The sequence below is a fragment of the Bos grunniens genome, chromosome 9, assembly GCF_055505025.1.
Source record: "Bos grunniens cultivar Pamir isolate PY7600 chromosome 9, Bosgru_T2T1.0, whole genome shotgun sequence".
In the NCBI taxonomy this organism is placed as follows: Eukaryota; Metazoa; Chordata; class Mammalia; order Artiodactyla; family Bovidae; genus Bos; species Bos grunniens.
Window position 1 is genome coordinate 10,151,209 of NC_141173.1, and position 15,905 is coordinate 10,167,113.

Consider the following 15,905-nt stretch of genomic DNA (forward strand, 5'->3'; position numbering starts at 1 on the left):
TGGAAGGACTAATGCTGAAGCTCCAATACTTTGGCCACCTTATATGAAGAGTTGACTCACTGGAAAAGACCCTGATGCTGGGAAAGATTGAAAGCAAAAGGAGAAGGGGGCGACAGAGGATGAGATGGTTAGATAGCATCACTGACTCAATGGACATCAATTTGAGCCAACTGTGAAAGATAGTGAAGGACAGGGAAGCCTGGTATGCCACAGTCCACGAGGTTGCAAAATTGGACACGACTTAGTGACAGAACAACAACAATCAAACCACTTCAGTTCAGTTCAGTCATTCAGTCGTGTCCTACTCCTTGCGACCCCATGAATTACAGCACGCCAGGCCTCCCTGTCCATCACCAACTCCCGGAGTTCACTCAGACTCATGTCCATCGAGTCAGTGATGCCATCCAACCATCTCATCCTCTGTCGTCCCCTTCTCCTCCTGCCCCCAATCCCTCCCAGCATCAGAGTCTTTCCCAATGAGTCAACTCTTCGCATGAGGTGGCCAAAGTACTGCAATTTCAGCTGTAGCATCATTCCTTCCAAAGAAATCCCAGGGCTAATCTCCTTCAGAATGGACTGGTTGGATCTCCTTGCAGTCCAAGGCACTCTCAAGAGTCTTCTCCAACACCACAGTTCAAAAGCATCAATTCTTCAGCACTCAGCTTTCTTCACAGTCCAACTCTCACATCCATACATGACTGCTGGAAAAACCATAGCCTTGACTAGACAGACTTTCATTCGCAAAGTGATGTCTCTGCTTTTGAATATGCTATCTAGGTTGGTCATAACTTTCCTTCCAAGGAGTAAGCGTCTTTTAATTTCATGGCTGCAGTCACCATCTGCAGTGATTTTGGAGCCCAGAAAACTAAAGTCTGACACTGTTTCCACTGTTTCCCCATCTATTTCCCATGAAGTGATGGGACCAGATGCCATGATCTTCGTTTTCTGAATGTTGAGCTTTAAGCCAACTTTTCACTCTCCTCTTTCATTTTCATCAAGAGGGTTTTGAGTTCCTCTTCACTTTCTGCCATAAGGATGGTGTCATGGGCATATCTGAGGTTATTGATATTTCTCCCAGCAATCTTGATTCCATCTTGTGCTTCTTCCAGCCCAGCATTTCTCATGATGTATTCTGCATATAAGTTAAATAAGCGGGGTGACAATATACAGCCTTGACATACTCCTTTTCCTATTTGGAACCAGGCTGTTGTTCCATGTCAACCCACTTAGTCTCTCTTAATTTAAAACCCATAATGTTTATTGTTATAAGTTAGCAGCTTCCTTCGCCCTAACCTTTCTAAATGGGTTCCTTGAGGACCTAAAGTTTACAGTCAGCTGTGACCATACAGCAACATATGTAACAGATTTTTTTAATAGAAAGGCTTACTCGTCTCCTCTCAGTGACACATCAGCAGTAACTGCCCCTGGGGCTGTCCTCTGAAGCACCAAAGTTCATGTCCAGCTCCAGGGAATATTGAGGGATGATAAACTTTGGTTTGAGAGCTCCATCTTTAGTCTTGTTTTCTGACAATCTGGAAGCCTTAGGTACCTCACAAATGCAAAGTTTATTAAAGCCCAGCCTTTTCTTCTATCTCTTATTGAAATTGGAGTTATCACTGACTAGAGGAATTCATTCAGAGCAGATTCTTAATCAGAATAAAAACAGTTAATTAGAAAAAATACTCATACTTCAGGGAATAGCTTTATTTTCTAACTATTTTCAAATACCAAATGCAAGAATACAGATGCTTGAAAATAGAGCATACTGTTTGCTTGCTAAATTACCAATCAGTATTTGAGAGAGTACTTTCTAGGCAAAAAAATAAAAAATCCTTGCTTTTGAAATGAATGATTTAGAAACCTTTGATTGTTGCTTTTGTGTTCTTATGTTCATATTTAACAGGGAGAACCTGGTGCAATGGGGTTGCCAGGACTAGAAGGATTTCCTGGTGTAAAGGTAAGTGCAGGGTTAAGCGTGTGCTCACCAGTTCAACATTCAGAAATGTTTACTGAGCACCTACCATTGGACCAGGAGCTGTTTTAGGTTTGGGGATACCTAAGAGAACAAAATAGACAGAAATCTCTGTCCTTGTGAAAATTATGTTCTAAGCGGGAAATACAGAAACTAAGAGAATAAATACAAATAATTAATAATATTGTTAGTAAGTGCTGTGGAAAGAAAGAAAAAGTAGAGGCGATTAAAGGGCATCAGGAGTGCAGAAGGGGAGGGTGTGATTTTAAATCAGGTGGTCTGAGAAATCAGGAACTAAGCAGACTTGGAAGGGGTGGGGGGATGGTGAGTTAGCTAAACCCCTGAAGCCAGAAGCAAGAAAGTTCCAGGCAAGATGAGTAAGTTCTTGAGATTTAATGTATAGCAGGGTGATGCTAGGTAACAATACTAAATGTATGCTTGAAATTTGCTAAGTGTTCTCAACACACACACAGACACACACACAGTGACCTGTGAGAGGTGATGGAGATGTGAATTAGCTTGATTATGGTGATCATTTACCAATATATATGTATATCACATCATCAAACTGTATACCTTAAATATATACAACTAGAAAAAGAAGGTCTTAAATGCCCTGAGACGGGAACAATCCTATACATTCAAGGAGACCCGCGAGTGAGCGAGGGAAGCATGCTAGGAGATCAGGTCAGAGAGGTGGGGTGGAGGTGAGGGGCAGCCCTGCCCAGCAGTGCTGCTTGCTGGCCCATGGAGGACCAGGGCCAGTCTGCAAGTTTTGTCATGGGTTTGGAGGCAGGGTAAGCACACAGATGGAGAGCAAGCATGTAAACAACTTGACTTTTGACATGGCCATAATATGCAAACATGTGACCCACATTGGTTCATGATGCATTAGAAAATAAATAAGCAAGTAAATTGCTCCTTCACCACAGGTAGTTTGAGAAGCACTAATTAATAAAGAGGCTTATCAGCCATCATAAAGACTTTCTCTCTCACTCTGAGTGAAATATGGAGCCAGTGGTGGCTTCTGAGTAGAAAAGTGACATACCTGCAGCTGGAGTGTAAGGAAAGCTCCTCTGTCCATGGGATTCTCCAGGCAAGAATACTGGAGTGGATTGCCATGCTCTCCTCCAGGGGATCTTCCTGACCCAGGGATCGAACCCATGTCTCTTACATCTGCTGCATTGGCAAGCGGGTTCTTTACCAGTAGCACCGCCTGGGAAGCCCAATGGGACAGGGAAGACACAGACTACACCCATATATGGGGCAGTGGTGTTGGCTCAGACAAGAGCAGAATCAGTGGAGCTCCTGAGGAGGCTGAGGCTCTGGACATGTTGTGAAGGAAGGGCGATGGGGCTGACGGGATCTGGGTCTAAGAGAAGAGTCAGGGATGGCTCCAAGGTGCTTGATCTGAGCACCTGAGATGATGGCATGTTATCAACAGAAATGAGGAAAGCTCTACACAGAGTCTGTTCAGAGAGGGTAGGATGAGAATGATCCATAGTATAATTTTGGACATGGGACCAATTATGGGAATTATCTACTAGACAGCATAGTGGGGGTACTGGAGTAGGTGGTACAATAGAAAAGTGTAGAGTTTAAAAAGAGGTCTAAGTGCAGATATAGATTGATTGTGTAAGCCTATAGGTGCTATCTGAAAGTCAAGAGCCTGGAAAAGATCACCAAGAGAATGACAGTAGATTTTTTTTTAAAGAGAAGAGGATCACAGACTGAGCCTTGAAGCCCTCCAATATTAAGATCAGGAAGAAAGCAGGGGGTGAGCAAGGGAGACTGAGATGCAGGGACCAGAGGTCTCATCTGAGAGTGAGGTAGGGAGAAGAGTTTGGAAGTTTGAGGAAAAGGTCTTCTACGAGAGGGCAAGTCCAGGAACCACAGAGTGTGGTGGCTGAGCAGAAGCCCCTCGAGACTCATGGTCATGAACTGAAATGAGACCAGTCAGTGAGATTGTGTCCATGCGCACAGAGCAGGAGGGGAGCTGGGTTTAAACGAGTTCCCGTTTTGACAAATAAGTGAGAGACGTGCGGATGGAACTGTGAGCCAGCAGTATATATAGGGAGTGATTATAACCAGTGACCATGGGATCTAAACTAGATACACAAGCAAGAGGGGCATCTAGGGAGTGAAGGAGCATGAAAACTTTTCTACCAGGGATGGTAGAGAGGTCTTTGTGACATCAAAATTTTGGGGGGTTCAAGGTACTCAAGGGAGTGATTTACAGTGATGGAAGATGGTGGTCCAAGCTTGGAATGCAGGCAGTGGAGGTTACAGAGAGATACTGTTTTTGATTAGGTCTCAGGTATAATTATGGAAATAAGAGTTCTGCCAGATAATTAAATTAGACTGATTCAAAGTACTGTGAGATCCAATCGTTGGAAGGACCATATGATCAGACAGGAGCCCTCTTAACTTCATCTTTATCAGATATGCAAATATTTCCATTGAATGAAAAGCCCCAGTACATTCATTTCCAGGGTAAAAATCCTGCAGTTTAAAAGAGCAAAGTGAACTGAGGACTATCTGTTTAGGTCCTTCACCCATTTTATACTAGTTCTTTTTTTTTTTAACTGTAGCTACGGTTTATATAATGAAGACACTACTTCTATATTATATGATGGAGTCTTTATCCTAATTGGTCCTTGCCTTTCAGTTTTATGTTTAATCTTACAGAATTTATATGGAGTATAATGCAAAGAGAGGAATTAGACTTTTTCAAAGAAATTATTCAATTATTAGCACTATTTGTTGAATAATACAGCCCTTTCTTTACTAAAACCCTATTGTAAATGTTGGTCTGTTCCTGAACTTGCTGTTATATTGCATTGATATACTGCTTAATCTTGGGCCAATATTCCATATTTCAATTATTATAGCTTTATTGCATGCTGAAATATGGTATTGCTAATGTCTTTATTATTCTTCTTTTACTTTTTCTCTTATCCTCAAGTATATTTATTATCCCAAGTGAACTTTAATATCATTTGATCAAGCTGCAATTTGTAAAAATTGCATTAAATTTATAAATTAGTTTGGGCGCAATGACACCTTTACAGCGCTGTCTTGCCCTCCAAGAACAAAACATCTCTCTCCGTTTAATCAAATCTTCTTTTATGTCCCTCAGTGAACTTACGAAGTTTTTTAATGTCGATTCTGCCCAACAAAAATTGCCATTTTATTGCCCCATATATAACCATAAGTATTTTTAGCCTTGTCAGCTTTATCTAAAATACCACACTGCCTTTGGAAAAAAGGTTGAGTCATTCCACTGTTCAGAGAAATTCCAGAGGTCTTCTTATTGGCCTCATGAGGAGAAACTACAAAATCCCTAGTTCTAAACCCATTCATTTTAACCCTACATCCAATGAGATGAATCTATTGAAAACTTTTCAGAAGACATTCAAGGTCTTAGTCTTTTAATTATTGGTAATAAGTTACTTTTGAATATATGGAAGAAATGTATTGGCTAATTTTACCTGTAAGTATTATGGGGTTCTGTCTTAAAGAATAGGTTAACAGAAATGATACCATGAATGCTTATTTTCATTAGTATTATTATTTGCTTTGGTATTATGGGGAAAAAAGAGAGAGAGGAGTCTTTAGTAGGTTCCACTGACTGCAGTTCTTATTTTGTCCTTTCCCCATCTGGCCTCTAGCTTCACACCAGCTAATATCGACAACATTTAAAAGTTCCGAAAAGAAGCTTTACCAAATCCAAATCATTATCTGAGCATCAGTTTTGGCAGTGGAGGTTGAGTGGGTTTGATTCTAAGCAGTACATGTTTTTTTCAGGGAGATCGAGGGCCGGCAGGCCCCCCGGGAGCGGCAGGAATCTCGGTGAGTTCAGTTTATCTCACGTTGTTCTCACGGGTACCAACCGCCAAAAGGGCTGGGAGCACAGGGTGACTCCTGAAACTCGCAGTTTAAGAAGCAAAATCCCCCCAAAAAGTTTTTTTTTAACCCATCTGTTCCTCTCCCACCTCAAGAATGCTCCTGTCTTTATTTTCATCTTTTAAACTTTTTCCTTTGTTTTTTTCTTCCCAACTTACTTTCACGTGGGGAGGGAAAGCCATTACCTGTGCTAATGCGTCAGTACCACATAGCTCTGAGAAGCTTGTTAGGTTTCTCTATTCTTGTAATAGTTCAAGGTTTCTTAATCTTCAGAAGGCAGAGCTCTCATCCTCAGGCAATGTGCTTCAGTATCTTCGTATTAAGCTGCCATCTGCCTGTTTTCCCTCAGCCTGGTGTTATTAGCGGAGCTTTATTGCTGCTAATGTTTCCTCATAAACTAGCCCTTTAAGCCTCTCAATCATTTTTGTTGCTCTCTGGTGTCAAATGTTTTAAATCTCATCAAGGTCTTTTCAAATGAATAGGAAGTGCTCCAGGAAAGGTTAAAATCATTTCTCGGAGCCCTAGGGATCATTTTGATCTTCATTCATGATGCTCTAATTAAAATTTTGTGGTCAGGCTTTATGAATAAGAGCCCATTTATCCTCACCAGGTGCCCTGCAGGGTGAGCCAGGGTAGGAAAGTCAGTGGAAGCCCTGTACTTCAATCGCAGGAACATGAGGAAGACAAGAAAGGGCCCTAACATCTCTGCACCACCCACTGACCTCTGCCAACACCCACTAGCACCCAGAGCCTCCCAACAATCCCCTCACTCCATCCCTCAAAAGGCCAGAAGCCACTCTGCTTCCCTCTGTTTCATTGTTGAACCTAACAACAAAAAATAAAGACCCGTCCACATGGCAAACCACTCAAGTATCCTTGCCTATAAAATCCCATGGGCAGAGGAGCCTGGTGGGCTGCAGTCCATAGGGTTGCAAAGAGTCGGGCACAACTGAGTGGCTAACACACTCCATAGAGAGGCATCCTGTATGGAGGATGACATCCCCTTCTTTAGCTGTTTTAGGTCAAGTCTAGTCTTAGTATGATTGTAAAAGTCACATGAAAATATTTTATTTAGCAAGCACTGCAGGGTTTTTATTGTTCAGTCAATAAGTCCTGTCTAACTCTGTGACCGCATGAACTGCAGCACACCAGGCTTCCCTGTCCTTCACTATCTCCTGGAGTTTGCTCAAATTCATGTTCATTGAGTCAGTGATGCCATGCAAGAGTTTCTATACCAGAAAGCATTCTTCTTGAAAACTGGCTCACACTTAATCCCATTCCTCCCCACTCTCCCCAGCTCCCTACTGTTCCTAGCAACATATTTGCACCTGCCTTTGGGATCACCTTGGGTCCCCTTACAACCTGCGTCTCTCATATTCACACCCTGTTTTTGTTTCCACATGGTATGGTGAAGTGTAATGCCCTACTGTATTCATCCAGGTGGGACTATAAATTATGTTCAACTAAGTCACTGTATTCATCCAGGTGGGACTATAAATTATGTTCAACTAAGTCTGCCATAAAAGGAAAAATACTAGCAACCACTGAAGTATTTAAAAGATCAGTGACAGACTCAAAAGACAATCCAAATGAATAATTCCAAGAATATTTTTGAAGGATGCAGCATGATTGAAACTAGAGGCTGCCCTGCCACTTGTTTGGGTAGATCCAATATATTTACCTAAAATGCAGTTTTCATATCTTGTCTTTAAGAAGATTAACTGACAATTACAAAAATGGGGGAGGGTTAAAAAAAATTGCATGCTATATATATAAAACTGGCTATAAAAAAAGTTTTAAAACTGTTACTTTATTTTTTTATAACTGGACTTTACCATGGCTCAGAAAATGAAATAGTTCAAAGATTCTGGAAATAGCTACACACCAGTGTGAGTATACTTAGCCACTGAATTGTACACATAAAATGGTTAAAATGGTGGAGTTCAAGTTATGTATGCTGCTGCTGCTAAGTCGATTCAGTCGTGTCCGACTCTGTGCGACCCCATGGATGGCAGCCCACGGGCTCCCCCATTCCTGGGATTCTCCAGGCAAGAACACTGGAGTGGGTTGCCATTTCCTTCTCCAATGCATGAAAGTGAAAAGTGAAAGTGAAGTCGCTCAGTCATGTCTGACTCCTAGTGACCCCATGGACTGCAGCCTACCAGGCTCCTCCGTCCATTGGATTTTCCAGGCAAGAGGACTGGAGTGGGGTGCCAGTGCCTTCTCCGCACGTTATGTATATTTCACAACAATTAAAAAAAACTTAAGGTGATGGTTCTGGTTGAAGCAAGGATGTTCACTTGCTTTGCACATACAGAACTCTGCTGAGAATCAAGGGCCCAGTCCCACTCTGCCTAGAAGTCTATCCCTTCCTAGTGTGTAAACAGGCCATCCAGGGCCTTCCCTTGGCTCTTCCTCTGCTCCCTCCCAGGATAGCAGGTGGGTCCCTGGGGCACCGTGCCCTCCCCAGGTCCTCTGAGATCCCTGTTGGCACTGCCTGGCCTTTGGGATCTTCATCTGGAGCTCCAGGTGCGAGTTCCCTGTGCCCCTGAGCCCATGCCAAGGCCCTTTGGAACACTGGCTTTCTCAGCTCTAACACATGCCCCAACTCAGGTCCAGGAGATTCCAGGAGCTCCTGCTGCACTTGGGAAGTGGGGGGGCCAGGATGCCATCTCAGGCCTGTGTCTGCCTCGCCTCACCACTCAGCCATCGCTGACCTGCCAAGGGGCCTTCTTGACCTCCAAAGGACCTGCCAAGAGTTCTATACAGCAAGTAGAGACAAAGCCCAGGTTTGCCTCCCTGGAAACCTGCTGGGATTTCTGTGGTCTCAGCCCCACACCAACATCCCCATCCACATGAGGTTCAAGGGGCAGGATCCTCAGGCCTGGTCTGGATACTAGCCCACTGCTACCTGTGCTGGTCCATCTTCTACTCTGCTCTGTCTCAGAGGTCTCTCTGGTCCACAATGTCTCTGCCCTCAGTCCTCCAGGCCTTCTGTGCTGGGTCAGACCAGTTTTGTCCTCTCCTTTCCAACAAAAACATTTTGCAAATCAAACATGCTTCTTTTCAGGCTATCTTACTATGAATGCAAAAACCTTCTTGTGAAATTCAAAGTCTAGGACTTCTATCAGAGAAGGCAATGGCACCCCACTCCAGTATTCTTGCCTGGAAAATCCCATGGGCAGAGGAGCCTGGTAGCCTGCAGTCCATGGGGTCGCGAAGAGTCGGACACGACTGAGCGACTTCACTTTCACTTTTCACTTTCATGCATTGGAGGAAATGTCAACCCACTCCAGTGTTCTTGCCTGGAGAATCCCAGGGACAGGGGAGCCTGGTGGGCTGCTGTCTGTGGGGTCGCACAGAGTCGGACACGAGTGACACGACTTTGCAGCAGCAGCAGCAGGACTTCTATGACCCTTTGTGCCCTCCTTTCCCTAAGGTAAAGAAGAGCTGCCTGTCAAACAAGAGGGGATCCCAGAAATGAAGATACATTTGTTTCGTATTTTCAATTTTTTTTAAATTAATTTATTTTAATTGGAAGATAATTACTTTACAATATTGTGGTGGTTTTTGCCATACGTCGACATGAATCAGCCATGGGTGCACATGTGTCCCCCCATCCTGAACCCCTCATCCACCTCCCTCCCCACCTCATCCCTCTGGGTTGTCCTAGAGGCACCAGCTTTGAGTGTCCTGCCTATGCATTGAACTTGCACTGGCCATCTACATACCAAACATGTATGGTAACATACATGTTTCAATGCTATTCTCCCACATCATCCCACCCTGGCCTCCTCCCACAGAGTCCAAAAGTCTGTTCTTTACGTCTGTGTCTCTTTTGCTGCCGTGCATATAGGATTGTCATTACCATCTTTCTAAATTCCATATATATGCGTTAATATATAGTATTGATGTTTCCCTTTCTGATTTACTTCACTGTGTATAATAGGCTCCAGTTTCACTCACCTCATTAGAACTGACTCAAATGCATTCCTTTGTATAGCTGAGTAATATTCCATTGTGTACCACATGTACCACAACTTCCTTATCCATTTGTCTGCCAATGGACATCTAGGTTGCTTCCATGTCCTAGCTATTTTAAACAGTGCTGCAATGAACATTGGGGTACATGTATCTCTTTCAATTCTGGTTTCCTCAGTGTGTATGCCCAGCAGTGGATTGCTGAGTTGTATGGCAGTTCTATTTCCAGTTTTTTAAGGAATCTCCACACTGTTCTCCATAGTGGCTGTACCAGTTTGCATTCCCACCAACAGTGTAAGAGAGTTCCCTTTTCTCCACACCCTCTCCAGCATTTATTGTTTGTAGACTTTTTGATGGTGGCCATTCTGACCCACGTGAGATGATACCTCATTGTGGTTTTGATTTGCATTTCTCTAATAATGAGTGATGTTGAGCATCTTTTTGTGTGTTTATTATCAATCTGTATGTCTTCCTTGGAGAAATGTCTGTTTAGTTCTTTGGCCCACTTTTTGTTTGGGTTTGTTTTTCTGGTATTGGGCTGCATGAACTGCTTGTATATTTTGGAGATTAATTATTTGTCAGTTGCTTCATTTGCTATTATTTTCTCCTATTCTGAAGGCTGTCTTTTCACCTTGCTTATAGTTTCCTTCATTGTGCAAAAACTTTTAATTCAGTCCCATTTGTTTATTTTTGTTTTTATACTCTGGGAGGTGGGTCATAGAGGATCTTGCTGTGATTTATGTCAGAGAGTGTTCTGCCTATGTTTTCCTCTAAGAGTTTTATAGTTTCTGGCCTTACATTTAGATTTTCAATCCATTTTGAGTTTATTTTTGTGTATGGTGTTAGAAAGTGTTCTAGTTTCATTCTTTTATATGTGGTTGACTGGTTGACCAGTTTTCCTAGCACAACACTTGTCTTTTCTCCATTGTATATTTTTGCCTCCTTTGTCAAAGATAAGGTGTCCATGGGTGCTTGGATTTATCTCTGGACTTTCTATTTTGTTCCATTGATCTATATTTCTGTCTTTGTGCCAGTACCATACCGTCTTGATGACTGTAGCTTTGTAGTATTGCCTAAAGTCAAGAAGATTGATTCCTCTTGTTCCATTCTTCTTTCTCAATATTGTTTTGGCTATTCAAGGTTTTTTTGTGTTTGCATACAAATTGTGAAATTATTTGTTTTAGTTCTGTGAAAAATACCATTGGTAGCTTGATATAGGGATTGTGCTGAATCTACAGATTGCTTTGGGTAGTATACTCATTTTCACTATATTGATTCTTTCAGTCCACGAACATGGTATATTTCTACATTTATGGTAATGGGATCATACTTATCAATAATTACCTTAAATGTAAATGGGTTTAATATTCCAACCAAAAGACAAAGACTGCCCGAATGGATACAATAATGAAACAGGGGTTTTGTTTTGTATCCATTACAAGAGACAATATGCTGTCTACAAGAGACCCATCTCAAACCTGGGGACACATGCAGACTGAAAATGAGGGGCTGAAAACAGATATTTCATGAAAATGGAGACCAAAAGAAAGCTGGTGTAACAATACTCATATCATATAAAATAGACTTTGAAATAAAGACCATGATAAGAGGCAAAGAAGGAAACTACATAATGATCAAGGGATCAATCCGAGAAGAAGATATAACAGTTATAAATATATTTGCACCCAACATAGAAGTACCTCAATACATAAGGCAAATGCTAAGAAGTATGAAAGGGGAAATTAACGGGAACACAAAAATAGTGGGGGACTTTAATACACCTCTCACACCTATGGATAGTTCAACCAAACAGAAAATTAGCAAGGAAACACAAACTTTAAATGATACAATGGACAAGTTAGACCTAATTAATATCTGCACTGCATTTCACCCAAAAACAATGGATTTCACCTTTTTCTCAAGTGTACAAGAACATTCTCTAGGAAAGATTACACAGAAATCCCTTACATTCCTATACACTAACAATGAAAAAACAGAAGGAGAAATTAAGGAAACAATCCCATTCACCATTGCAATGAAAAGAATAAAATACTTCAGTTCTGTTCAGTTGCTCAGTCATGTCCGACTCTTTGTGACCCCATGGACTACAGCACACCAGGCTTCCTTGTCCATCACCAACTCCTGGAGCTTACTCAAACTGGTGTCCATCGAGTTGGTGATGCCATCCAACCATGTCATCCTCTGTTGTTCCCTTTCTCCTGCTGCCTTCAATCTTTCCCAGCAGCAGGTCTTTTCCAGTGAGTCAGCTCTTCGCATCAGGTGGCCAAAGTATTGGAGTTTCAGCTTCAGCATCAGTCCTTCTAATGAATATTCAGGTCTGATTTCATTTAGGATGGACTGGTTGGATCTCCTTGCAGTCCAAGGGACTCTCAAGAGTCTTCTCCAACACCATTGTTCAAATGCATCAATTCTTCGGCGCTCAGCTTTCTTTATAGTCCAACTCTCACATCCATACATGACTACTGGAAAAACCATAGCTTTGACTAGACGGAATTTTGTTGGCAAAGCAATGTCTCTGCTTTTTAATATGCTGTCTAGGTTGGTCATAGCTTTTCTTCCAAGGAAAATTCATAAAATACTTAGGAATAAATTTACCTAAAGAAACAAAAGACCTATATATAGAAAACTATAAAACACTGATGAAAGCATTTTCATAATTCTTATCCTCCCTCCCCCCATCCCCCACCACACACCCACACATGCATTGAGGGACTGCCTTCCTATCTGCACAGTGGAGTGTGGTCCACAGACTCTGACCAGCGGGGATGGCGCATCAGTGTAGAGCCACACCTGTAGCACAGGTGCTACACACACGGGTGTGGAAGGAAAACACGTGGCCTTATTCAGAAATTTAGCTCCTAACATTTCCTGGTAATCTGATTCCTCAGGGGAAACCCGGAGCCCCAGGCCCCCCAGGAATTCCAGGAGAACCGGTGAGTTGCCTGTTTCTGACTTAGTGGTTGTCCTTGTGTTTACCACAAGCAGTTCTAAAGTTTTTATTGGCAACTAATGTTTGTCTGTGGACATGTCTACAGGGGGAGAGAGGCCCTGTTGGAGACATAGGTTTCCCTGGACCAGAAGGACCCTCAGGAAAGCCTGTAAGTCTTTTTCATTATTTAAAATTTGCCTCTTTAAGAAAAGTTCTCAGCACAGCCTCTTTACTTGTCACCTCAGAAAGTGAGATGTGAATACAGAGTTTCTGAGGAAGTGACAGCAGGTCTGCCAATGGCTTCTTGGGATGTGGTTCTCCCTGAGGGCCCAGCTCCCTGTGAGTATGTCTTAAATCACCATGGGAACAGTGAGGCCTTTTATTTTAAGTGTCAGGAAATTAGACTCATTATTTCTTAGGTCTAATGTTCTCAGCGGAGTGAAAAATGAAATGGCCTGTCATATCCTGAAATAAGCAGACTCGCAGATTTAACACCTGTGTGTGGAGCTACAGTAGAAAGAGGCTCTGTCTCCACATTCCCTCCTTTATCTGTGGACTTGTTCTTACTTAACGAAGTGATTACTTCGTTAATCACTGCCAAAAACATTACCCACTCATGTCCTAAAAGAGCTCTTGGCTACTGAGACATAATATTGATGTGACGTTGTAACAGTCATTCTGATTGATTCAGTTCAAGTCAACATATACTCAGCTCATCCCTGCTATGTGCTAAGGGTGTGCTGGGCCCTGAGGGAGGGGAGGCATAGAGGAATAAACAGGGTGCTCTTTATAGAAGTCCCTGCTCCCTCTGCTTGTTTCTGTGTCATGGACTGGGTGGGAGTGGGCTACTGTTAGGAGAGGGGGGCTGAAGGTGACCAAACAGCACAGAACTCAGGGGGCTGATCAGTCTCTGTGAAACCTCAGGGTTGGGGCATCCCCTGGCCACCATCTCCCCAGAGAAGCAACGTGAAAAAAACAGGAAGTATATGCAGTTTAAAGTCAGGGAGATCTGGGTTTGCGATATGACGCCAAGGGTTTGTGAGTCACTGAGGTCACATGACATGGTGCGATGTCCAGTGCTTGCCATGGAAGACGGTCCATTAACATTAGTCTCAGTCTCTACCTCCTCTCCCCTGCCTTTTACCAACTCCCCATCCCAGCCCCTGTAAGGCACTCTCATATGCCATCACATTCCCAGGGAGTTATGCAAAAAGCAATTTATTCAGTCAGTGAATGCTTCTTGAGCACCTAGGACATGCCAGGCACTGTTGTGGGTGCCTGCAGCTCCTTGGATTTGTACTCTAGTGTAGGGATACGAACCAGAAACAAACACACATGATTCAGGTAGAATACAGCCTAAGCAGGGTAAAGCCCTGGAGTAGCATTTCAATAGGGCAGTCAAACAGCATCCAGCATTGGAGCAAACCCTGTATGGTAGGAGAGCTCAAGCCATGGGGAAGTCAAGTAGACAGCAGAGGTGGGGACAGGGGACATTGTTTCAAGAAAAAGGAAAGGCTAGCATAACCTTCTGTGTTGAAGGAAGGGCAGAAGGCACAAAGTCAAGAGTGAGGTGAGCTGAAGGAGAGCAGGAAAGACACAGAGGGAGAGGCAGGCAGTGGCCAGACTGTGAGGAACTTCTGAGTCAGGGATGGAGTTTGGGTTTCATTTGAAGTCTGATGGAGACCCATTGGAGCATTTGTAGTGGGTAGGGAAATGACTAGACTGCATTTTCAAGTACCACTCTAACTCCTGCCTAGAGAGCTGACCATAGGGAGCAGGGTGGAAGCAGACAGAACCTTGAAGAAGCATTGCCATGATGTGTCTTGAAGGCAGAGCCATCACTACTTGCTGATGGACCAGATGCAGTGTGTGAGAAAGAGACACAGCAAAGCTGTGGTTTGCAGTCTGAGCAACCTGGTCAGTGTGGTACATTTGGTGAGACAGGAAATACGGGAGATGGATGAATTTGGAAGGAAAAACCAGGAGTTGTCTGCTCTAAAATGTTCATCTTGAAGCACTAGTAGACTGCCAAGTGGAAATGTCAAGTAAGCGATGGATATATTCTTCTGGAATCAATGGAGAGGCCAGGACTGCAGAGACTGATTTGGGTCTTTCAGCCTGAGCCTGGATGAAATGAGGTCACTGTGAACTGGGAAGAGAACAGAGCCGTTAGGAGAGGCTCTGGCTGAAGGACCAAGAAGGGGCAGCCAGTGAGAAGAGAAGAAGGCCAGGCAAAGGAGAGTTCCTGTATGTCGAGGGAGCCAAGTGTTTAAGAGAATGGAGAGGAAACCATATGGAAGAGTATCAAGGGAGCTTAAAATTCTCCCCTGGGTTTGGAAATGCAGGCGTCACTGGGAGAGAGAGTACAGCATGGTGGTATCGTGATAAGAATGACCTGCTTGAGAACTTTCCTGGTGGTCTAGTGGTGAAGAATCTGCCTGCCAATGCAGGAGACATGGCTTCCATCCTTGATCTGGGAAGATTCCACATGCCACAGAGCAACTAAGCCCATGCACCACATCTACTGAGCCCACGCTGTGAGCCACAACTACCTCACCCGCATGCCTCGGTCCCGTGCTCCGCAGCAGTAGAAGCGACTGCAATGAGAAGCCTGTGCACTGCTACCAGTGAACATCCACACACAGCAGCAGAGATCCATTCATAAAAGAATGAAAAGTGAAAGTCTCCCAGTCGTGTCTGACCCTTTGCAACCCCGTGGACTATACAGTCCATGGACTTCTCCAGGCCAGAATACTGGAGTGGGTAGCCTTTCCCTTCTCCAGGGGATCTTCCCAACCCAGAGATCAAACCCAAGTCTCTTGCCTTGCAGGTGGACTCTTTACCAGCTAAGCCACCAGGGAAACCCAAGAATACTGGAGTGGGTAGCCTTTCCCTTCTCCAGGGGATCTTCCCAACCCAGCAATCGAACCCAGGTCTCCCGCATTGCAGGCAGCTTCTTTACCAGCTAAGCCACAAATATAAAAAAAAGAATGACTCTGTTGAAAGGGGACATTGGAAGATACAAGAGAGTGGGCTCTGAGTCAGGAGAGAAGACTCACAAGTAGAAACTGGTCTTCACAAGGAACAGGGCAGAAC

The 15,905-nt window shown here is 43.5% G+C and overlaps 1 protein-coding gene and 1 long non-coding RNA gene across 4 annotated transcripts in view; one reads left to right on the forward strand and one right to left on the reverse strand.

Annotated features, from left to right (window-relative positions):
- LOC147365561 (uncharacterized) overlaps positions 1-6,203 on the reverse strand; it is a 29,665-nt gene extending 23,462 nt beyond the window's left edge. For both annotated transcript variants that reach the window (XR_015132565.1, XR_015132564.1), the window contains exon 1: positions 6,064-6,203. This is a non-coding gene — a long non-coding RNA (uncharacterized LOC147365561). The remainder of the gene's footprint in view (positions 1-6,063) is intronic.
- Positions 1-15,905, forward strand: part of COL19A1 (collagen type XIX alpha 1 chain) — a 440,957-nt gene that overhangs the window by 395,937 nt on the left and 29,115 nt on the right. For both annotated transcript variants that reach the window (XM_086316743.1, XM_086316744.1), the window contains 4 exons: positions 1,904-1,957; positions 5,780-5,824; positions 12,769-12,813; positions 12,916-12,978. In XM_086316743.1, coding sequence (XP_086172869.1) covers positions 1,904-1,957; positions 5,780-5,824; positions 12,769-12,813; positions 12,916-12,978 — 207 coding nt within the window. The remainder of the gene's footprint in view (positions 1-1,903; positions 1,958-5,779; positions 5,825-12,768; positions 12,814-12,915; positions 12,979-15,905) is intronic.